This window comes from Lotus japonicus, chromosome 1, assembly GCF_012489685.1.
Source record: "Lotus japonicus ecotype B-129 chromosome 1, LjGifu_v1.2".
In the NCBI taxonomy this organism is placed as follows: Eukaryota; Viridiplantae; Streptophyta; class Magnoliopsida; order Fabales; family Fabaceae; genus Lotus; species Lotus japonicus.
In genome coordinates, this window is record NC_080041.1 from 136,200,173 (window position 1) to 136,223,573 (window position 23,401).

The following is a 23,401-nucleotide window of genomic DNA, read 5'->3' on the forward strand; positions in this document are numbered from 1 at the left end:
GTGCATATTAAAGAGATGCGATAGAGGAAAAATGAGAGATTTTCCACCAAGTTTTTTAGTCTGTTTGATTGCAGTTTTAATTTTCAGTTTTTAAAACAATTTTCAGAAACAATTTTTAAAAAATAGTTTTCAGAAGAAGAAAACCGTTTGAATGACATGTTTTCCAACATTTAGAAAACTGATATCTGAAAACTAAAAACAGAAACTGAAAACATATTTTAACTGTTTTGGTATTTTAGTTTTAAAAACTGAAAATGAGAACTGTTTTCAAAAACAGTTTTTGAAAACAGGTCGTGCCAAACAGGTTTTCAGTTTTTAAAAACTGAAAACTGTTTTGAAAACAACAAACAAACATGCCCTTTATATTCACGACCTTTGGCCAGCTAACTACCGTCTTAATCAGCCACAGATGTTTACATTTGACAATTATGACGCCAATGACCCACACGTGAGTATATTTGCCTATCATGATACCTTGCTGTCTTCAATTCTGTCATGTTTTGTTTCTTTTCTGTGTTGCATAGAAGACTGGTGGAGTGCTGTTGCTTTTTGTTTTTCCTACCTACCTCTGTTCTCGTGATCCTTTGCTTGGATGCAGGGTATTTGAGTTGATTTTTTTTTGGTTTGATGATGTTTTTTAGTGATGCTTTAATGTTCTTTTATTTTCCCTCTTGCAATAGTATTTAGCTTTCCTGTCTTTTCTTACTGTACTGCGTTTTTGGTTTCTTTGTATTTGCCAGTGGTGAGCTAGGACTCTTGTACTATGTTTTGGGTGGTTTACCCACTCTTTCCTTTATTAATATATAACTTTACTCTAAAGAAAAATATTTGTTTGTGCGTCCCTAGTTTTCTTTGTTCTTGTTGTTTTTCCTTTTTGTTTGTTCTTTCTTTTTCTTTCATGAATTGTACCAATAAAAAAAACTCTTGTAAATTCTATTCTTGCTTAATAATATTTGTTCTCACAGATTGTGGATTTGAAGAACAATTATGGCCTACATGCTTTCGTCGGACGATGATATTTTTTTGGAGATGAGAGTTTGAAAGGCATGGCACATGCATGCTAGGTTCCAATTTCCATCAAGGAGATTATTTGCAAGCAGCTATGAACCTAACATTAAACCTTTGGAGCACGGCTAACATCGCAGTGACACTTAAGATGCCTATTTACAATATGAATTATGCAACAGGACAAATTGTGACAAATCTCTTGTTAAAGTATCAAGTTCAGCCTGAAGTTGCTTGTGACACGACTAGGAGAGATCTCTTAATGGAAGTGCGATTCTGCTACGATACCAATGTCCAACTCATTGATTGTCCGTTCCCAATATCAAATTGTGACCGATTTTTTACAAAACTTCCAAGATGATATATAAGGAGGAGACTTAGTCCCAAATGGCACAATGATTATATGGGGTTAAAATAAGACAGTTTAAGTTTATGTCTCAATTATATTCCAGTTAATATTCAGCTGTAGAAGGATCTAGAATAAAGAACCTTGGGCCTAGAATATTGTCACCTTGTGACAACCCAATGCCTAGTTCCTTATGATGCATAAAGTTGTAATTGGAAGAGTATTGTAGACACCTTAATATTGAATGATAATCTAGATTTTTCTCTATTATTAGTTATGTTTTCTACCTTCGCCTAGTGCCTAGTGAGAATTCACAACAAAAATATAATGACATCTGTAGCAAAATATGTGATCACCAGAATAACATTTGGGAAAATATGGCATTTTAGGTTGATCCCCTGTAAAAAAATAATTTTAACGAATTGTGAAAATATGACAATTTAATTTGATCATCTATAGGGATCATGAAATTTATCCAGTAGCAATTCTGCTTTTGAATCTATCATCATTAAAACAAGAAACTATCTCTAATAATCTAATGAATCAAGAACCCATCCTATCACTTGCACAAAGTGTCCACATAAGGTTCCTAGCATCGGAAAGAACTTGAGGAGAAAGCAGTGAAGCAATGAGGGTTTAATAATGACTCCATGTATTTATCTTTGGAGGTGCAATGAGGGTTCCTTAGATTCCCAGTGACCAAAAGTGTGTTGTATGCCAGCTAACTGCAACCATTTTAAAATACCAAACACAGTCAGGTTCAAACTTTGTTCAAAATAATACACACACATATATATATATATACATATATGATTGCAGGGGAACTACTAAGCAAAACCATTGCTAGGGATTTTCAGCCATAATAAGTTACTCTTTGGTTAAAAAGAGAGACATTCAAATTTTAGAGCAAGAAGTATTCATGTACTAGAGATAGGACATGGATGGTATGAACTAGTTCTGAAATGCTTTTCAATATTTTAAAAGACTTGACTCTGCCTTTGATTAAGGTATCAGCTAAACTGAAATCGAGCTTTAATCCCTATTCTAGCTTAGTACTGCCAAGACTCAAAGAAACTAAGTAAGATTTAATCTTCATCAGGCCCTAGGGCCATAATTGATTAAATCAGAGTCCGTTAAACCCTGAACAGATGCCATGTCATGATTCAGCATATGATAAGATTCTAGTTACCAATTTTAGGGAAAACATCCACGAACATTATCATAAAGCCAAAACAAATGAAAACCAGATATTCAAGCACCATTTGATGAAGCTAAAAACAAAAAGGAGACAAAGTAGAATCAATTAACATTACTTTACATATTATAGAGACAGTTGAAAATATACAAAGAAAGAGTAACCACTAAAAAACTACTATGAATATAATAGCAATAACTTAACCAGTACGAGATGGCCTCAGGGGTAATAAAAAGTGATAGATTCTTATTTCTTACTACTAAAAACCAATTTAAATGCAGCAATTAACTTAACTCAGAATGGAAGTCCATTTACCTTATTTGCAAACAAGACACGATCCCTTATATGCAGCAACTTGTATGCAGCAATATATGGTTCCAACTTCCAATGCAGATAGAGACTACAATGTAGATTACAAGCCTAAGACTAGTGACAGTACTATTTTTCCTCCAGAAAGCAAGTACAATTGGTCAAATATTAAGAACAAGGACTTTTAACAAATTGATTTTTCTGTATTACAGTAAGTTTCGTGACAATCCATCTCATGATCAGTAATTCCTTAACTTCACTTGATATATATTAAGAATTAGAAGTCTAAATATTATTCTTGTACATCATTTCCACACGTTTTAGTAAAAAAACAACCTATTTAAAATGTGTGCATGTTTGTTTTCTATAAATGGATCTTTCTTCACAAATTGTGGGTAGTTTTGAATGAATCAATTGAGAGCACAATGAAAGCTACAAACACATAATTAAGGTTTCTTAGTACAGCTTCTAACAACTCTGTTCTAGAATTTCATTGCAGAGGACCTCCTATCCCTCCACCAAAATCACAATAGGCATAAAATCACCCATTTTCTTACTTTCATTTTCGAGTGAGCCTAAGCCTATTCTTGTGATCTCAGATGATAGGTTTTGTGTCATTATATTGCCATGGTGTTACCCATATGAAACTATTAGTCTTCCCATCTTTGAAAAGGAGTTCACTACATCCAGCATAGTAAGGTTCCACAAACTTAGAATCCAAACCAAAACAGCAACGATTAGAGTCTTTGTGGTTAGGAGTGTTACTCCAGAGTTGCCTCTAAAAGCCATTAAAAAACTCCCTACTACATGGTTGAATCTCCATATCTTTAAAGACCAAAACTATAATTCCACAAACATTACAACTATAATAGAAGGCATAAATATATGTATTTCTAACAAATTGAAAGTGAAATTTGAGGAGCTTACTTACAAAGCGAAGCTCATGTTTGTACAATATCATTAGAGCTATCTTTCACCAGTGTCTTTCCTGAATTGAAAAGACAATGTATGAAAATGACAACATAAGTAAGTGTATGTTTGGAAATGCCCCTAGAATTAATTCTAAAGCCAAAATCAATTCTGGATAGAAGAAGCATCTGTGAGTAGCTTCTGAGTGCCATAATTTATTCTGAGGAAAAAGAATCTGATCCAGACATGTTAGAAAGCTAGTTTTTATTCCCAAGCTATCAACCCCTACAAGGCTCAACTCTTTCTTGATCCTCGCAAACTGAGGTTCTGAATTCAGGCAATGAGTAGAGTCCAACATCACTTGCATTCTCCTTTGAAGAGAACATCTGCTGGGAATTCTTGCAGTGTGCAATTGCTCCCTGGATGGAATTTTCTATCTCTGAATTTACACTGTTGCACCTTCTGAGACTTCTTTGACATCCAGATGATTTGTTTGAAAGTGAAAATGATTATGAACCTAATAGAGAAGAAGGTATTGATGATGATTTGTTTCAGTAAAAAAAAAAACCTATTTAAAATGTATGCATGTTTGTTTTCTATAAATGGATCTTTCTTCACGAATTGTGGGTAGTTATGAATGAATCAAAAAGCTACAAACACATAATTACGGTTTCTTAGTACAGCTTCTAACAACTCAGTTCTAGAATTTCATTGCAGAGGACCTCCTATCCCTCCACCAAAATCACAATAGGCATAAAATCACCCATTTTCCTACATTCATTTTCGAGTGAGCCTAAGCCTATTGATAGGAACTCAAGGTTAGGGGTTAGTTAGTTAGTTAGTTATACTTAGTGAGTTAGTTAGAATGTCATTGAGGCATGTAGCCTATAAATAACAGACATTAGAGAGTTAGGGGTATCTTTTAGTTCATTTTGGGTTTTGGGGCCTAGGAAGAGGGTGTGGACTCTCTTGAGATTGAGTGTGGACTCTTTCTCTTGTACTCTGCCCTGATTCTCAGTTTGGGAATTAGGGTTTATCATCAATAAAACATCTGGTTCTAACACCTATTCTTGTGATCTCAGATTTGTAATCAATGATAGGTTTTGTGTCATTATATTGCCATGGTGTTACCCATATGAAACTATTAGTCTTTCCATCTTTGAAATGGAGTTCACTACATCCAGCATAGTAAGGTTCCACAAAGTTAGAAACCAAAACAGCAATGATTAGAGTCTTTGTGGTAGGAGTGTTAGTCTAGAGTTGCCTTAAAAAAACTCCCAACAATGGTTGAATCTCCAGATCTTTAAAGAAGACTATAACTCCACAAACATTACAACTATAATAGAAGGCATAAATAAATGTATTTCTAACAAATTGAAAGTGAAATTTGAGGAGCTTACTTACAAAGCGAAGCTCTTGTGGAGATTTCAGTCACTAATATCAGGGAGTGAAAGCATTGACTCTGTATACAGGGGAGCTGATGGATTGAGAAAACCACAATAACTAGAATCGTTCTGAGAATCTAGTTGTTCTCCTTGTACTACTCCTTCGTCACTATACTTTTTCAGTATATCTCCAGATAACATAACAATATCACCACCTTTTGTAGAGCATACTGGATAGTCAACGCTGTCGAAAGATAGAACAACAGTCTTGGTCCAAGATGTCTGTACTTTGTATTTCTTCATAACCCATATTTCACATGTATAATCTCTCCGCTCAACTGATAGACTAAAATATCTTCCATGCACCCACAAATTAGTCAAATAACGATGGGCAAGAAAATCATGAGGCTGGGGTATCTCTAGAAGTCTCTTTTCCATTAAATCAAAGGCAATAATAAAATATGTCGTAATACCATCCACCCAGTTTCGAGCCACCCAGTGAATGGCCTCGTTGAAGAGCAACCCGTGACTACAGTCAATAGAGTTCAAGGGAGGCAAATCAACACCCTCAGTATATTTCCACATATTAGCTCTGAATGAGAAAAACTGCACATGTGGTAAATAAGTAGTTGCGTAATTGTACGGAACAGGCACTTGAACCACCAAGTAGTCATCTTTTGAGGAATGGTAACCAAATCCATATAGATGAGTAAAAACATCATCGGTGTCGCTGTCAACAACATTAACCGGAAATGAAGGTGGTATTGATATGTGGACATGTGTGGATGGATTCCACACGTAAAGAGTATCATTATATTCGATTAGCAGAAAGCCTCTACATGAACCTGCAATTCCAATAAGAGTAGACGTGGTCACGACACTAAATGATAATTGATTCCACAGGTAAAGAGTATGATTATTATTATAGTTGATTAGCCATGAACCTGCAATTTTAATAGGAGTAGACGACACTAAATGATAATTGATTGGTTGAGAAACATGATCATAGTGAAGCGGACCCTCAAAGTCTATGGTTCGAATGGCATCACAACTAGCGAAGAGGAGTGTAGGAGAAGCACGTTGAAAATGTGATGTTGCAAAATGGGGATCGGAAATCAGAGAGCGCCAAAGCTTGCACACAGCCTTGAAACGCATAAGAGACTTTACTGGCAATCTCAACAGTATTTCAGTTATCAAATCTGGATCAATGTGAATGTTCATATGCTCAAGCATGGTTTCAATCTGAATCAATCATCGAATCGAATTTACAAATCAATTATAGATAGATGGATACATACAGATACAGTAGCATTAGCAAGCAATTGTTAGGTTATTTACCTCGATCTCGATGGGAGACGCGGCTGAAAGGCAAACGGCGACGGAAGCAGCGGCGCGGCGACGGCACGATCAGCAGGGAATTTCTTTTTCGTTTCGTTTCATTCAGATAGAATGAATTTGGGCTTCTGTAGTTATCAACTCTCTCTCATATTGGATCGAAAGTGGTTGTTTTCTGTGACGGATTTTGCGACGTAATTTCCTTGTCTAAGACTCCGTCGCTAAATCCGACGTAATTTATTACTCTCAAAAGTCAAAACAGAGTTTTCAGTTTTAAAAATATGATAAGAAGACATTTTAGTCTCACAATTATTATCTCTGCATTCAAACCTTTCACTCTTAAAATTTAAATCAAACTTGTAACAGAAAAAATTAAATCAAACAAGATATCCTATTTAAAGTATCTTTTTAAGAAAAAACATCTCTTTTCATTCCCCATTAACGAAACACGGTAAATGATTATGGGTTATTTGTTCATTTATCCTATTTAAAGTATGGTTTTACTCCAATATTGTTTTTTTTCACATCCAATATTGTTAGAATTATCTAATTTTTTAGTGCGTTGCAATCAAGTTAGTTTTATTTTATGAAAACAGGTTAATTCATGATTTTAAGGAGTGGGTAAGTAGACTCGATTATTATTTAAGTGATTAATTTTTATTTGATGAGTTTGGAATCTGCAAACTTATTGTTGTGAGTTGAAGTGTGGGCTTAACCCTGGGATCATGATTGCCAGCAACTAGGGTTATAATTAGTATGACTAGGTCTCTATAATTATTTCATAAATTAGGCTACACAACATGCCCCAGTTAGAGTTGTGGAAGAGACCATCAGATGAGATGAAATCCTAGTCACTCAACAGTCAACACTATCATTTTCTGGATCAAGGATGACAACCTTTCTTCCCTAAAATCATGTCTTCAACGAGTAAGGGTTGATGTTCTATTATCATATAATTGCTTGCTTCATGAACTTTTGCCTTACACAATGATATATAATTTCTGTCACTTCTTTTTGCAATGCCAAATTTTGGTCATTTATTTTCTGAAATGGACTCGCTTTAATTCTTGACATGCTTTTTTTATTAGTTTTTACTTTATTTTAGCAAAAACTAATACAAATGTTACGAAGTATCCATATCATCTTTTTTGTATGAATAAGTTCACCATGTATTTATGTCTCTTCTTTTTTGCAAAAACTCATCTTTTTCTAAAATAAGGTTACTTCAAAAAATGGAATCAAAATAAAGGCGTTTAAGGGAGAAAGTAAAACAGTGGTTATTTTCTTGTATAATTATTTTAATATCTTTTTGGCCTCTATAATTAGTTGTATCTATTGTCATATTTGTTCAATGAGAAAAACCTTTTAACTTTTTCCATGTCCCATTACTCCTCTTTTTATTTTTCAGATTTTTGGTTGAGAGTATCATGAGCTAATCAGGGACAGAGAAAGAAGAGTTGATTAATAACCTCACATTTTGAAATAGAAAAATAAAATTAGGCCAATAGCTTTAGTGGGCATCCTTAATCCATGCAATTTTCTTACCACCTTTCAACCCCTGAATGATCTTCTTCAATTATTTCTGATCTATTTATACTCAAAAGATAACAAAAGTTTCAAGCTAATTAAGCAGGTGCTAGTAATAAAAATGCAGACAATCTAAAGAACAGGTTTGATTTCATGAGACATATTTTCTGTTGCTATTATGGCAGAACCAGAGAAAGAAAACGGCCTTGGGATTGAAACAATGGAAGTGTTTGAAGAGGAAGAAGAGAATATTGATCCATCGAATAAGTCACAGCTTCCAAACACATCTCTAGCAGAGCTAAACATGTTGCTTGTGTTCTTGTCATTATTTTACTTTTCAAGAGAAGATTGCACAGAATATGAGGAGAGTGAGCAGATGAAAATGGATCATTACGTTGCTATAACAAATAAAACATCATGCACATCATCAAAACTAGAAACCAAGAGAAGAGAGAGACATGAGCCAAAGCTTGGGAGGAGATCATGTTCCAGAAGATCTCAAACTACCATAAAAGATTCCAGGTAAGCTTTAACATGTATTGGAAAAATTCACATTTCAAGACCTAAATTATGATTCCAAATTAGACCTTAACAGGCTACATTTTATAATTTTATTTTCCATACAAAAACATATTTCTATGGCATTGAGTCATGGCATCAAAGCTTAAGCATTGTTCTTATGTTGTGTTCAGGCATGGAAGGAAAATGTAAAGCTCTACAGTGGAGGATTCAACAAAGTGATTTTAAGAAATGGTGAAGCAATAAATCTAACCGTCAATTATTTTTGAGTTTGTCTGCATAGGCTATCTCCTTTCATTAAGTGAAAATTTGGCATTTATTTATCTCTTCATATGTACCATTTGTATTAAAGAGGTAAAATTCTCTCGTCATATGACACAATGTTTCACTTGAGAATATAATTTTGAAACCAATACAATGTGTGATCACTTACAGAAGCATCAAAATTAAACATCGCAGAAGAAAAGCTTGGAAAACAAGTTTCTATATGCATAAATTGAAAATAAGCTCCTGTTAATTAATTGCGCTACAATGGCTGATAGTTGGGGGAGACCAGACTTATCATTGGCAAACAACACAGTTCATCAGATGAGTTTGATCACAGCTTACTTCAAAATAAAAATAAAAATAGAACAAGATAAAAATATGTTGGGGTTGTACAGATAGCATGGATATATTCCTTTTTATTCAATAATTAAATGACCACATTTTAATTACCTCATCAATTAAATTGCAAATGCGGTAATAAATACCCTTTTAGATGAGGGTAGAGAGGGGCACTCAATAATTAGTCAATGAATATTCCAATAATCAGTCAGTGATTATTTTCAATAATCAAAATGATTTCTTCACTGGTGAAGAAAGCCAAGCAGATATGCTTGCATTGTTTCTCCATAACACTTATTGCTATAAAAGATAGGGGAAAAAAGAAGCTGAAAGCTACAGTGTGTTCACAAGGAAATACAAACAGGAAACAAGAGAACTAATTTGTAGGCACTACCTCAAGTGCTTCCTAACTAATTCTTGGAGAAATAAAAAACAAGATTTATCATTTCTCCACCCCCTTGCCTACAAGGGGAAAAAAATAACAACAGGCAATCAGAACTGAAGTGGATATAACCTTCAGTCTGATATTCTGATCTCCACTCCTAAAATGTCCTTCACCATCTCATATGTTACAAACGCCAGTGCTATGGATGGGACCACCTGCAAGATATATTGAGAGACAGAGAATGTTCTGGTTAAAGAAAGGTTAAAGCCATTAACAAAAAAATCTTTCACGTCAATGTTATTTTAAAGGGTTTTTCTAATCTATGCAACATTGCATGGGAAAAGGATACCAAACTGGAAAGTTTTAATTGAAAAAGAAAGTATTTATTGCATTTTTGTATTCTGATGTAATAAATGTTCTCTTTTTCAATAAAAACTTCCCACCTATATCTTTATCCTATGCAATGTTCCTCATGTTTGAAAAGCCGTATTTAAAAAATGACTGGGTGCATTTTCATATCATAATGGTTACAGTAAATGAGAATTGTAGAACTTCTGAACACCAACCATCCAGTGGAGGAATTTAACAAAAGAAATTACAATAAGGACATCTCTAGTTCATTGCATTACAAAGAGGCTATGCAAAGTGCACTGATTTGTGATTCTGGACAACAACTACCAAAACTCACAGAAAACCAATTTTTGTCACAGCAAAAATAAAAGACTACGACACTCAAATTGAGACAGCAAAGGACAAGGTTATAAATGATAAAAGCCTAAGATGGCATGCATTTTTCGAATAATGCATTTCATTAAGCTGATGTGAAACTGAGCTTAAGTAGTATATAATTCAAGGTTGGACTCAGACCACAGAAACTTGAGTCTCACATTAACTCGTTGACAGGTAGACTTTGAGCTAATATGGTAGAAGCTTGTTAAGTTCACAGCTTTAGACAGAAAATAACCAACATAGTAGGATGGAAGAATCAAATATAGGAATCGTCTATGAGACAAGGTATGAACATTTTTTTCTAAATAGATCCATAGAAATAGTAGTGTCTTCCAGAAAAGAATAAGAGAAATGCAAGTCTTACTTTTCCAACAAAAAGTTTTTGATCATGTAGATATATGGTTTGAGTCATTTGTTTTGAAATAGATCATGATTCACGAGTATTAGATGAAGAGTGAAGACTGACCTTTACAGAGTTGGGCACCAGACCCTTGTATAATGCGCCAAATCCCTCATACCGAACAGTTTTCCTAAATGCATCAACCATGCCCGTGTATTCAAGTGGTGTCTTGCCTCTTCCATCACCAGCTACAACAGAAGCAGCATGATTCCAACCCACCATCTGCATTCTTCGACGAATAACATCAAGAGGATAAGCAACGGTTTGTCCAATGGTTCCAGCTGCAGCACCACATGCCAGGCGAGTTGTCACACCCAACTCAGAATCTTGAGCTAAACCAAATGGTTTTGATTTTATTAACCAATCTTTCAAAGATTCATACACAGCAAAGTTAAGACCCACATAAGGAACCTGAAAAACAGGGAGGGAAACCAAGTAAGAGAGTTTCAAGGCATCCTTGACAATATCCACCCACATCTATAAGCGGCAGTACAAAAAAGGATTGGTATTAAATTATCCCCAAAGAAGCGAGAACAATGAAAAGGACACAGAAAAATCCTAAGTGCTGCGCTTCATATGTTTTCCCTCCCCCACAAATGCCTCCTTCAGGTTCTACATCGTCACCATCAGATGCAATATGAATTTCACAAATGGCCAATAGTAAAAGCATATTGGGATTTTTTATAACACCATGTTAATGATTATGACCATAATTTCTCACTTCCGAAGAGGAAGAGAAATTTTAGAAATATTACTCACAACTCCAATGACTGAAGGAAGCCAGCCTTTATATAAAGCACGTGGACCTTCTTCTCTAAGCACAGTTGACAGAGCATGGAACATTCCTCTGTATTGGTAAGGGGACTTCTCTGTCTGTGAATGCAAGGAAAAACAAACTTACTATTAATTATTGAACATTAAGGCCACAAAGAATATGGAGACACATAATACAAATTCTCTCCAGTTAATTTTACATTTATAAGAAGTTAAAAACCATTATTGATTTGTATGCATTTGCAGCTACAATTCTGACCCATTACAAGCACTCGGTAGAAAGAAAAATGAAAGAAAAGAGTGCACCTGTACAGTTATCCTGCCTCGGACCATGTCCATTGGATAAGTTGCAGACATGGCAATTATTCCAGCACATGCTCCAGCCCCAAGACGTAAAAGAGGAGTAAGCTCAGCATCCTCTGCCAAATGTAAATGAAAGAATATACTTAGACAAACAAGAATCTTCTTAGTCTCCCTCTACCTTTAACTTTAACTATTGGACTCCCCTCCATATGGCCTACTCTCCGTATTAAGGTTTCTAATGTCTACTTCACACATGCCTAAATCATTTAAGGCAAGGTTCTACCACTTTTTCCACAATAGATGTTATCTAAACTTTCTCTTATGTCTTGATTCACAATCTCATTTTGTCCTATGTGTCCAGTCATCCAACATAATATTCTCATCTTTACATCATTGAGCTTGAGCTTCTTTTCTTGTAAGACTTTTACTAGCCAACATTCAGTCTCTAATAGGAGCCTGCGCTAACTGAGCAGGAAAATACTAAACAGAGAAAATGAGTAAGAGCGAAGAAGAGATGTGAGGAAAATAATTCTGTTTTGCTGAGATACAAGGGAGATAATTCCCTTACAAGAGTGACCCGATACAACTAAAAGATATAGTTCTCTAACAATTAGTCTGACTGCCTGACCTGAATCACTCCCATATTTATTGACTACCTTCTAAGCAAAAACCGTCATGACCAATTGTCCTAACTAACTAAACCACTCTCTGTCTTACTATTTATTTCTTCATGCATACAACTTCAAAATTCTGTCACTGAGGCCTGTGCCTAAAAGTATCATACCACATCCAAAGTTTTATAGCAATGTGTTAAGATTTTTCCTTAGGCTTCAAAAGCATTTTTTTATCTCTTGCATACACATGTATGTATTGTATATGTATGCGTATGTATCCAAAAGAAAAAACACAATAAACATGGACATACCCTTTCCAGTTTTCTGCCGATACAGATGTAGTATACCTCTGTCAGAAAAGGAATGAACACAGTAAGTTAGATATAACTGTTTGCGGATTAAAAAAATGGATTGTATAAGGAGGAAAAGACAACAAGATAAAATGTCAAACAATAAGGTATTAAGTTCATCCCTGTATATCTAAAGGAAAACTTACTTGGAAGCTTGCTCATAACTGAAGAACTTCACTGCAGAATTAGGGACGATTCGAGCACAATTAGTACCATTTCCTTTGAACAGCCCACGGAAACCTTCAGTCCTCCATATATATTTGAGTCCTTGAATTGTTCCATTGTATTTGATGTTGTGAGGATTCTGGACCTGTATATGGCAGGGCCCAAAGACACATCACATGAATGATACATCCAACCACAAACACAACCAACAAAAAAAGGAAACAGTAGCAAGCCAGAAGCACTTTTTCTTATCCCAGCATAAACAACTAAGAAGACACAACAGTTAAACCCCCCATTCAGATCTAACAACTAAATGAAATAATGAATTAACCTGTAGCAAAATTTTCATGCGTTCCAGTGGAGCAACTGCCGTTCGTGATCTGCATCGATACAAAAAACTCCAAGTCAATTAAATCTCAACATCATGCTAAAAAGAACTTGTCATTAATACATAGTTTCCATGAAAAAATGAATAAGGTGATCAGACTGTCATAGCTGTATCAATGAACTCTAATGCAAGTCGATTTTTTTAATGGCATATAGAAATTATATAGACAAATTCACCACCATTAAGGGCATAAATGAACTCATAACCCCCATTCATCCCGCCACTGGAAATAGAGATTTCAATACATATTAGCCTTATGTGAATTCTAATAATTTACTTCTCAAAATATTAATCATACAAGCATAGTGAAAAAATCTTTCAGAGCTCCAAAATATGCAACGGTTTAACATAAAAGCTATAATCCAAGCATGGTTTTGAAGCTATCATTTTCCAACTTCCCAATCCAAGCATGGATCATATATTCCATTACCATTTCATGAAACGGAAAGGGTAACGTGTTCATTATCCCCAGACAATGAAACATCAATCAAAGATCAATTATTAGCACTAAAATAATTCATATAGTACTGTTCACTTCTACCCTCGCCAAGCACCGAGATTCTCGGAAACAAATGCAGTCAGAAAATCAATTCCGATTAATCAAATTTTCTACGTTGAAACAAATATATATTCCATGAAGAAAACTCTAATCGGATCCAAAAATAATGATAAAAAAAAAAAGGATTGTGAGAAATGGGACTGACACTCCTCCGGCGACTCCACCGGCGACGAGGGATTTGCAGATGCTCATAAGAGCATAGCTGGGAGCCTTGACACCTTCACTAGCGAGCTTCGCTTTCGCTTCCTCGGCCAGATTGACCATCTTCGAATCTGAAGCCATACAAAACAAACCCTAACCTCGTACGAAATGAGAAAATGGAAGTGGAGATGAGGAGCTATCAATGTCGGAGATTAAGATCTTAGGTTTCCGGCAGCGATCATCGCAGAGATACGATAATCTTGCCGGCGGCTGTGAGTGTGAGTGTGTGGTAGCTGATGAAAGAGTGCAAGTGACGGCGTTGGTTGGTTAGAATGGCGCTATTCATTCGTGTGTGTCAGTGTGTATATATTGTTTGCTTACGTGGACTCACTCAGGCTCAGGGTCAGAGGCAACAATTTTCGGTCCTTTCCCCTTCATATTTGGATTTCTTCATATTTTTGGCTCAATAATTATGGACATTTTGTTAGGATTACAATTCTCAAACTGGATAAGGATCCTCTCAAAGTGTATACAAATCATATGCATAATTCTTTTAATTTCTGGATTTAACTCTTACCCCCAGCCCCAGCGGTGGAGGCGAGTTTTTAAAGAGGGTGGTGCTAAGCCTAAAGAAGGTAATGTTGTACATGTATAATTTTGGTATTACCACTGCTCACCTCCTATAGGTCGATGGTTCAAATTTCACTGGGATCAGTAAAATCTCAATTAATTGACAACTCACTACTTAAGAGTGAGCCTTTGTTGGTCTTCCCAGCATGTCACCGGCGTCCTACCAAATAGTTTGAAGGTATTTTCTCAAAACTAATTCATAAGAAATTATTAAAATAAATTGAAAATAGTTTATAGTCTATAAATTCTTATTCATACAACTTCTGAAAGTAAACTTAAAACAAGTTATGGGTAAGGTTATAAGCTGTAAACAACTAAACATACAAATTTTCTTATGCTCTCTTATTATAAGATAAACACGCATTACCTAAATTTAGTCTCATAGCATTTTGGGTAAAATCAAGCGTGAAAAATTAAAAAAGAAACGATATTTACGTCTAAAAAATGACCTATGTTTACTTTTCATGTGTCTACTTTATAGTAATGAGGATGTATACTAGCTATTTTGTTTATAAAATACAAATTATCTGGTTTTCCTTGAAATGAAAATTTTATGTGAATGTACATAAAGTACTAGTTGTTATCCTATATATGGAACACATAAGAAAATCAAAGATCAAAACACATCATGGATAAAATGATATGACATAGGGGATATTCTCCACCACCCACACAAAGATGAACGGACACCATACAATTTAGTTTAGTTTTTGTTTTATAATTTTTGTTTTTAACAAAGAAAGCATCGTTATCATTGCATAAAATATTAAAATTCCACAATCTACAAAGGATAGTGACTTATCAGCCCAATACCATAAGGTGGGGTGCGTGAGGTAAAGGGTGTCCTTTTCCTAATTAAAATTCCAATTATTATAAAACTTTTTTTTGTCAATAACAATCATAATAAAACTTGAATATAATGATAGCGTAGTTTATCGTTTTTTTTTTTGGTCAAAGTGAGTAGTAAATCATTTTCAACGAAGCTTTATGTAGTTTTGGGCCTAAAATTAAAGACCATCGTTCTTAGTTTTTTTGGATAAAAAATAGTAATAAGAAGCGAAGAACACTTACTTTTTTTTTTCTTTGAAAGTAAGAACACTATTACTTGGTTTCATTTAGATTGAAACTGAAATGGGCCAGAAAATTAACATTGAATTAACCATCATTAAGCTGTTGCAGGATTTGACAAAAACAAAAAAGCTTTTACAGGAAACCTTAGTTATTGTTTGAAGTATAAAATAAGTTATTGACAAAAAAAAAAAAAAGAAGTATAAAATAAGTTAATCTAATTACGTTGTGATTCAACTAAACCAAACTCAACCACTGAATTTGAGAACACAAACCATGAAAATAAGCCTGGATGGGTTAAAAATCAATTTTATTGGGTAAGGTTTTTCAACATTTCTCTTTTGCATACCATCTACCGTGCTTTATATAACTATTGAACCTGTCCGTGTTAGACCTTGTGACTATTAGGATTAGGATTATGTGTTTCAGTTTCAAGTTTCATGTATTTTTTATTCATTTTAGCTTAATGGTAGACTGCACAATATTTGTGCAAAAGAAACGTGACCTTATTTAATAATCAGACTCTTCTTACATTGTTATCCATTCAAATATTATAAGAGTTTAATGGATATGCACTGACAGTGTAAAATAGTTTTACACAGTTATCAAATCAAAGCATGCCACATAGGAGAGATAATTACATTTGACTTTAATTTTAATTAAAAGAATAAGATATTTTCTGATTTGGCGGAATTCAAGTGGATGTCTGTGTAAAACTATTTTACACTGTCAGTGTATATCCATTAAACTCATATTATAATTCATAACTTTACGACACTTTTAAAAACTTTCATTATTTTTTCATACATATAAAGAAACGTGACTCGTTTTTTTTATGAACAAGTTTTAGTTTAATTAGTAGATAATTGAGCTATTTGAGCATTTGATCGAGGGTTTAATCCTCTATAGTTTATATGGGAAAAATTTGGTAGCTAGAGACTTACCTACTTAATATGATCCTCGATACTTCATATGATTAGTCTCATAACTATCGTTGTGAGAATATATTAGTAATAATAACTTTTTTCTGGTGTTAACCAAAATTTCTCCTCCATTATTAGCGCACTAAGCGGTAAGAGACTCACAAAAAGAGTTTTTTTTTTTTCATTCGCAAGAATTAAAAGTCAAACTTTCAATCATTTATTTAAGGAACAAAGTATTGAACTACTACACTAACTTACTTTAGTTTATCTTCACAATTACTAATAACAAGAAAAAAATAATATATATTTTTTGCAATAACTAATAACTAAATGACCATGAGTTACATTAATGAGTTTTTTTTTATTCAAACTTAACTTGCCAAAGTATAAAATAAGCATAGCCTAATAATGAAGTTTCTTAAAACCATTTTCTAAGCGAGAGTATAAAAAAGCAATTATTGTCATACACAGGCACTTATCAATGTTTGATAATTCATGGTGAATCCACCCTAGTTTATAGACTAGCATTTTTCTCCTAACATTAACTTACTCTATTGGTAAGAAGTACTTCTCACTTTAGACTCTAGTTAATGCAAAGTATATATGTAATGCTTTTTCTATATTTAAAGCCGAAACCAAAGGGTATTGCGGCTTGCTTTTCCGTCCACCATGGGTATGTCGGAGAAAACGCAGGTGATGAATAATGGAATATATGGACGGAAAAGCCACAAATGAATGAAGGGAATAAAACAAACAAAAGGGACGTCATAGTGGGATAGTGCCACTATATGGACATTGTGTGTACTTTAGAAATCCAACAATTTCACATATTTTTTGTGAAAAATGTTTTGATACAAAAACGTTCCTAATTATAACTTGATCACATAATTATTTTAAAATTTAGTAGAGAATAATTTTCAATGTACTATAAAATTTTAACAGATGATTAGTTTAGCTGTACATGTCTAATTTGAGTAAAGTTAGCTTTAAGTCTTCTATATGAAAAAAATTAACGTTATCACTATGTGAATGTTCCGGTTTCAAACATGAATGATTTCATTGAAAAATACTTGTATTATTCAAATAACATAAAAATTAAAAAGACAAACAAGTTCCACCCACTGTCTAGAAGATTTTGTGATAAAGCCTATATATTGCAACCCTGAGAAGAATCTTTCCACTCATATTCCATTCCTTTCTTTCTTTCATCACTGCACTGCAGCCAAGTGCCAGCTCAGGATCAGTCCATTTTTCTTTCTCTCCATTTACTACTACTCCTAAGGCCTACCTACCTAGGAGTTAGGAACCTCTCTCCACTGTCTCGAATTGCATCAAAATCTTCATTTTCATCCAAATTAAATCCCTCTTTCCTAGCTCTTTCTCTATTTGACTCCTCCAACAAAACAGGAAGATTCTCATTCTCCCAGGTATTCAATTTTGTTTTTTGTGTATAAAAAAACTCTCTTTTATTCCTTTAGCTCCTGGGTGTGTTCCTGATTCATGGTTTCCGGTTACAACTAACTAAGCATGCTCACTTTAAAATATTATTTCTATCTTCAACACTGTTTCTAATTCTGTTTTGTGCTCATTTCATACTAGTTTTTTTATTGCTAAATCTTACTGTATTTGAGTCAATCCTACTTTCTGTATTTTAGTGGAATCACACCTGGATTCATGAATGAATTGAGATGATTTTTCTTCCATTTTCTACCGTTATTATCCTGGGAACCAAACAGATTATGCTTTAGTTGACATTTTTTCCATTTTTCTTTATATTTTCTTTTTTAGCTGGTAATTCAGGGTTTTCCAGTTGTTATCTTGTTGGTTATCACTTATCACCATCAAGTCTCTTTCAAAAGCTCGAATATACTTTTTGCTTCCTTTGACTTTATAGTTTTTACAGCTCCTTTAACCTTTGTATTGAAGTGTATCTCTTACATTGCAATTTCTTTGTTTTGTTACTTGCTAAGTTGTTTATTTACCATCACTTTCTCTATCAACTATAAATGTAAATTCGAAAGTTCCCTTTAGATTTGGTGTTTCTACAATAACAAGGTTCAATGCACTTGTAGCATGTCTATTTGTCCTTTCTATGACACATATGAAAATGGGACCACTAGCAAGAAAAAAATAAAAGAAGGCATGTTTAAAAGATGAGTATACTTCATAAAAAAGAAAAAAGAAAAAAGAAGAAGAAGAGCGAATTGATTTTGTTTGGCTTTTTCCAATTTTCTACCACAATGCAATGTCTAAGAGAAGTGATGTTGTTTATCTTTTTCTGTGTTATTTCTCAGTCTGAATTGACCGTGACCCCACATCTATTTGAAAATTTGGAACACTTACCAATAATGGTTTGTAGAAATTAGCACACGCCGGTCACTAGTCACTACTCACCCTTTGTTTTGTCCTATTCTATGTATAATACAATGCTTCATCTTTTTTTCTCCCTTTGAATAGGTGAAGTGGTGAAAATGTTGGAGAAAGTGGGAGAGTTTTATAACATGGACAAGGTTATAGAAGAATTTGAGTCACTCACAAAGGATGCAGGAAAGGTTCAGAGAGAAACTCTCAAGAGAATTTTGGAGGATAATGCATCAGCTGAGTATTTGCAGAATTTGGGCCTTAATGGGAGAACTGACCCTGATAGTTTCAAGGCCTGTGTTCCCATGGTTACACACAAAGATTTGGAACCTTATATCTACAAAATCATTGATGGCGAATCTTCTTCTATTCTCACTGGAAAACCCATCACAACTATGTCTTTAAGGTGTTGTTTTTCGCTTGTTTTTTTTATTCTTTTCTTCATCTTATAGCATGCTCAAAATCAATTCTGGTACTAAGTATTTTCAAAGTTTCTAAGTCTAAGAATGATATTTCTTGCTGCAGCTCTGGCACTACTCAGGGGAAGCCAAAGTATCTCCCATGGAATGATGAGTTGTTTGAAACCACCATGCAGATTTATAAGACCTCTTTTGCCTATAGGAACAGGTAATCCAGAATACTTCATTTCCTAAACTTGTTTTCAAGTTTTAAGATGATTGATTCTACAGTGAAATGCTCTAGAATCACTTTTGGTTCAAACTCAAGCGCACATACTTAATTAGCAGGCATTCGGGCTGAAAACTTATAAATACGGCGCTAAGGCCTATGAGCATAAAAGGATACACTCGGACACCATTTTTGACAACTAGCATTCTAGCTCAAAAACTTATGGCACTAGGGTCTAAAAACTTACTAGGCAGTCATCAGGGCCCAAAAACTTATAAATATAGCGCGTAAGCCTATAAGTTTTAGCTTCTGAGTAAACATGTCTTAGATTATGTGCAAATCGTGACACTAAAAACATGTTTTAAATTGTTATTTTGTCTTGTTCCTTCTTCTGCAGAGAGTTTCCTATGAAAAATGGGAAGGCTTTAAGCTTTATCTATGGTAGCAAACAGTTCAAAACAAAAGGGGGTCTGGTAGCAAGAACTGCTACAAGCAATTTGTTTCGCAGTCCGGGTTACAAGCATGCAATGAAGGCATTGCAATCTCAATGCTGCAGCCCAGATGAAGTGGTATTTGGTCCTGATTTTTTCCAATCCTTATACTGCCACTTGCTATGCGGCCTCATTTTCCGCGAGGAAGTTCAATTAGTGTCTTCTACATTTGCTCATAGCATCGTCCATGCTTTCAGAACCTTTGAACAAGTGTGGGAAGAGCTCTGCACTGATATCAGAGAAGGGGTTCTCACAAGCAGAGTTACAGTGCCATCTATTAGAATGGCCATGTCTAAAATACTCAAACCAAATCCAGAACTAGCAAACTTGATTCACAAGGAATGTGTTGGGTTGAGCTATTGCAACTGGTATGGTTTGATACCAGAGCTTTTTCCCAATGCAAAGTACATTTATGGCATCATGACAGGGTCAATGGAGCCATATTTGAAGAAACTGAGGCACTATGCAGGGGAGATGCTGCCTTTGTTGACTGCTGATTATGGATCTACTGAAGGTTGGATTGCTGCAAATGTGAACCCAAAACTTCCACCTGAAATGGCTACTTATGCTGTGTTGCCCCATATTGGTTACTTTGAGTTCATTCCATTGACAGAGCTAGAGAATGATTTTTTCCTTTGCATTGATCCAAATCCAGTAGGACTCACTGAAGTCAAGATAGGTGAAGAGTATGAAATTGTTATGACCAATCCAGCAGGTACTTAATTACATTGATTACTACTACTATCAAGTGGAATACTTTATTTTTTCAACATGGATCCTTGCAGCTCCATGTTTCAAATTCTTTACCATTAATTCTTATAATAAATGGTTCTAATAAATCTAAATCAGTAAAAAAATTAAATTGGTCAAAAGTTTTTAGCACATGTCATTTGCTGTTGCAGAAAGACAGCATGAGTTTTTCCCCACTTTGCATTAATGGATTTGGACTAAGGACTAAAGTTACTTGCTTCTTTCATATTGACCAGTTGAGTTCTGTCCAGTAGGAAAAGAAATGTTTGTTTTCCATATAAAACTTCTAATATGCCTCATGTGGCCACGTGAAAGAATTTTATGTGACATAATAATAAGCATAAATTGATATATTAAGGCAACAAATTCTTTTGACATCAATATGTAGGGATATGTAGGATTTTATATTTGCAATCAACATTACAAAGATTTTTGCACGTGGGCTTATAGTTTAGTGATGTTACCATCATGATTTGTGTAGTTGCATCATAAGCAGATAAAAAAATGTCGCATGCACCCAGAGCATAGTCCTTCACTTTAGTTGTTCCAAACTAATTAATCATCACGAAATAGAAACTGATCCAAACATGCATGTTACAAATTGCAGGTTTGTACCGGTATAGGCTAGGAGATGTGGTAAAGGTGATGGGGTTCCATAACTCGACTCCGGAACTCAAATTTGTTCGCCGGAGCAGCCTTCTGTTGAACATTAACATTGACAAGAACACTGAGAAGGATTTGCAGCTAGCTGTGGAAGCAGCTGCCAAATTTTTAGCAGAGGAGAGAGTGGAAGTTGTTGACTTCACTAGCCATGTTGATTTAACCACAGAACCAGGTCACTATGTAATTTTCTGGGAAATCAGTGGTGAAGCAAGTGAAAAACTACTCAGTGAATGCTGCAATTGTTTAGACAAGTCTTTCATTGATGCGGGCTACACTAGTTCTCGCAAAGTTAACTGCATTGGGCCCCTTGAACTCCGAGTTGTTAGGAGGGGAACATTCCAGAAGGTTCTTGATCATTACCTTGGATTAGGAACCGCTGTTAGTCAGTACAAGACACCAAGATGTGTTGGTTCTTCAAACAGCAGAGTGTTGCAAATCTTGTGTGACAATGTTGTTAAGAACTATCTCAGTACTGCTTTCAATTGATTGAAAATTGGATATAGCTAGCAATATATATATTTGTATAAAGTGGTATTAGTTTGATTGGATTGTGCAATATTAATCTTTGGCTATGTATGTTTCAGTCATCACACACCAGATTCATCTTTCTGCCAATCCCATTATCTCTGTTTTGCGATATTAGAAAGTAATGGTTGACCCATCATGGATAAATAGATATACACATGTCAAGTCGTTAGTGAAAGATATTGATATATGAGAACTAAAGGACCAGATTGTCGGCATAAACTTGAAAAACCATATCATCATCGTGGACCTTGTGTATAGAACATGCCAAATAAGTAAGAGATTAACGTGGATAAATTTTTAGTCACTCTAGAATATACCTTGCAATTTAAAAAAAAAGACAAACATGGTGCTATAAGGCTCCAGATGTGGGCAAAGATTTAGAGAAGGACCGAACATACTTTGTTAATTTAATGTAAGCAACCTCAACTTCCACTTTTGCAAAAGACTGATTTTATGGCTTGTGTATGTGACTGCAAAGTCACGTGAAAACAATTTTTCCGTTACCAGCTTAGGTGTTTTAAATTTTGCTCAGTCTTTGATTCCACGTGGCTTTTAGATTTTTTTTAAATACACATGGATTAAAAAAATAAAATTAAACTTTTAAATTTAAAATTAAACCCTTAATCTAATTAACCTAAATCTCTAATTAGATTTAAAATCTAAAATTGAACATTTAAAATTAAAATTAAACCTTAGATTTAGGGTTAATTAGGTTAATAAGATTTTAATTTTAAATTTAAATGTTTAATTTTATTTTTTTAATCAATGTGTATTTAAAAAAAATATAAAAGCCACGTGGAATATTTGACTCAGTAAAAATTAAGTCACATAAGCTGGAAACACGAGTAGAGACTTATTCTGATTAAAAAAAATTTCAGGGATTCGGAATCGGAATTTTTTTTTGTAGGGACTTATTTTCTAACGGAAAACAATTTTAAGGACCTCCAGAGTATTTAAACCATTAATTTATTGGTGAAAAACAGTTTAAGTGGGTCCAAAGAGATAGTGGTGGGCAAGTTAGGGAGTTGCTCTAGACTTCTCAAAGTGAAATGGTGGTGGCCGAGTGTCTTTATGAATGGAAGTGATGAGTTAATAATTCTAAAAGAAATGAAGATATGGGGAAGTCATTCATGTTGGTCCTCGAAGATTTAAATAACTATATAAAGTTTGGGTTAAATTATTGTTGTCCTGGGTGAATTAATACGTTCGCGAAATAAATATAATCCAAATTGTGAGTTTAGTTTTTAGACTTTAGTGAATTTAAAAGTAAAAACGCCAAATTACGAACATATTATCAGACCGTTGATGGTAATTAAAATATAACATAGTGGGGCAAATTACTTAAAATGACATATATGTGGGGCAAATTATCCTGTGAGTTATATATCCAAATTATACACCCACGTACATAATATT

General features: G+C 34.4%; 4 protein-coding genes across 15 annotated transcripts; 2 read left to right on the plus strand and 2 right to left on the minus strand.

Moving 5' to 3' along the window:
• Positions 1-1,763: 1,763 nt before the first annotated feature.
• LOC130731373 (F-box/kelch-repeat protein At3g23880-like) lies at positions 1,764-6,626 on the minus strand. 12 transcript variants are annotated; one of them, XR_009016652.1, is made up of 6 exons: positions 6,488-6,626; positions 6,094-6,391; positions 5,165-5,994; positions 3,783-3,843; positions 2,862-2,946; positions 1,764-2,076 (listed from the first exon to the last, which is right to left on the minus strand). XR_009016652.1 is itself a non-coding variant. In XM_057583657.1 (4 exons), exons 2-3 carry the CDS (start codon positions 6,380-6,382, stop codon positions 5,192-5,194), a joined length of 1,092 nt encoding a protein of 363 aa, XP_057439640.1. In that variant the 5' UTR covers positions 6,383-6,391; positions 6,488-6,626; the 3' UTR covers positions 1,764-2,076; positions 5,169-5,191. The 12 variants fall into 12 exon arrangements, 6 of the variants coding, with proteins under 6 accessions (XP_057439640.1, XP_057439639.1, XP_057439638.1 ...); XR_009016657.1 differs by lacking the exon at positions 2,862-2,946 and having other exon boundaries at positions 3,787-3,843; positions 5,169-5,994; XR_009016656.1 differs by lacking the exon at positions 2,862-2,946 and having other exon boundaries at positions 5,169-5,994.
• Positions 6,627-8,084: 1,458 nt separating this feature from the next.
• On the plus strand, positions 8,085-8,995 carry LOC130732759 (uncharacterized). Its single transcript, XM_057584751.1, has 2 exons — positions 8,085-8,533; positions 8,704-8,995. The coding sequence occupies exons 1-2, from the start codon at positions 8,190-8,192 to the stop codon at positions 8,720-8,722; spliced, it is 363 nt and encodes a 120-aa protein (XP_057440734.1). The 5' UTR covers positions 8,085-8,189; the 3' UTR covers positions 8,723-8,995.
• Positions 8,996-9,317: 322 nt separating this feature from the next.
• On the minus strand, positions 9,318-14,397 carry LOC130731375 (mitochondrial adenine nucleotide transporter ADNT1-like). Its single transcript, XM_057583658.1, has 8 exons — positions 13,949-14,397; positions 13,188-13,236; positions 12,838-13,001; positions 12,653-12,690; positions 11,731-11,843; positions 11,410-11,523; positions 10,717-11,061; positions 9,318-9,736 (listed from the first exon to the last, which is right to left on the minus strand). Exons 1-8 carry the CDS (start codon positions 14,083-14,085, stop codon positions 9,653-9,655), a joined length of 1,044 nt encoding a protein of 347 aa, XP_057439641.1. The 5' UTR covers positions 14,086-14,397; the 3' UTR covers positions 9,318-9,652.
• Positions 14,398-17,741: 3,344 nt separating this feature from the next.
• Positions 17,742-22,054, plus strand: LOC130731376 (jasmonoyl--L-amino acid synthetase JAR4-like). The gene is made up of 5 exons (XM_057583659.1): positions 17,742-17,992; positions 19,023-19,332; positions 19,452-19,553; positions 19,951-20,759; positions 21,402-22,054. Exons 2-5 carry the CDS (start codon positions 19,037-19,039, stop codon positions 21,941-21,943), a joined length of 1,749 nt encoding a protein of 582 aa, XP_057439642.1. The 5' UTR covers positions 17,742-17,992; positions 19,023-19,036; the 3' UTR covers positions 21,944-22,054.
• Positions 22,055-23,401: the final 1,347 nt, after the last annotated feature.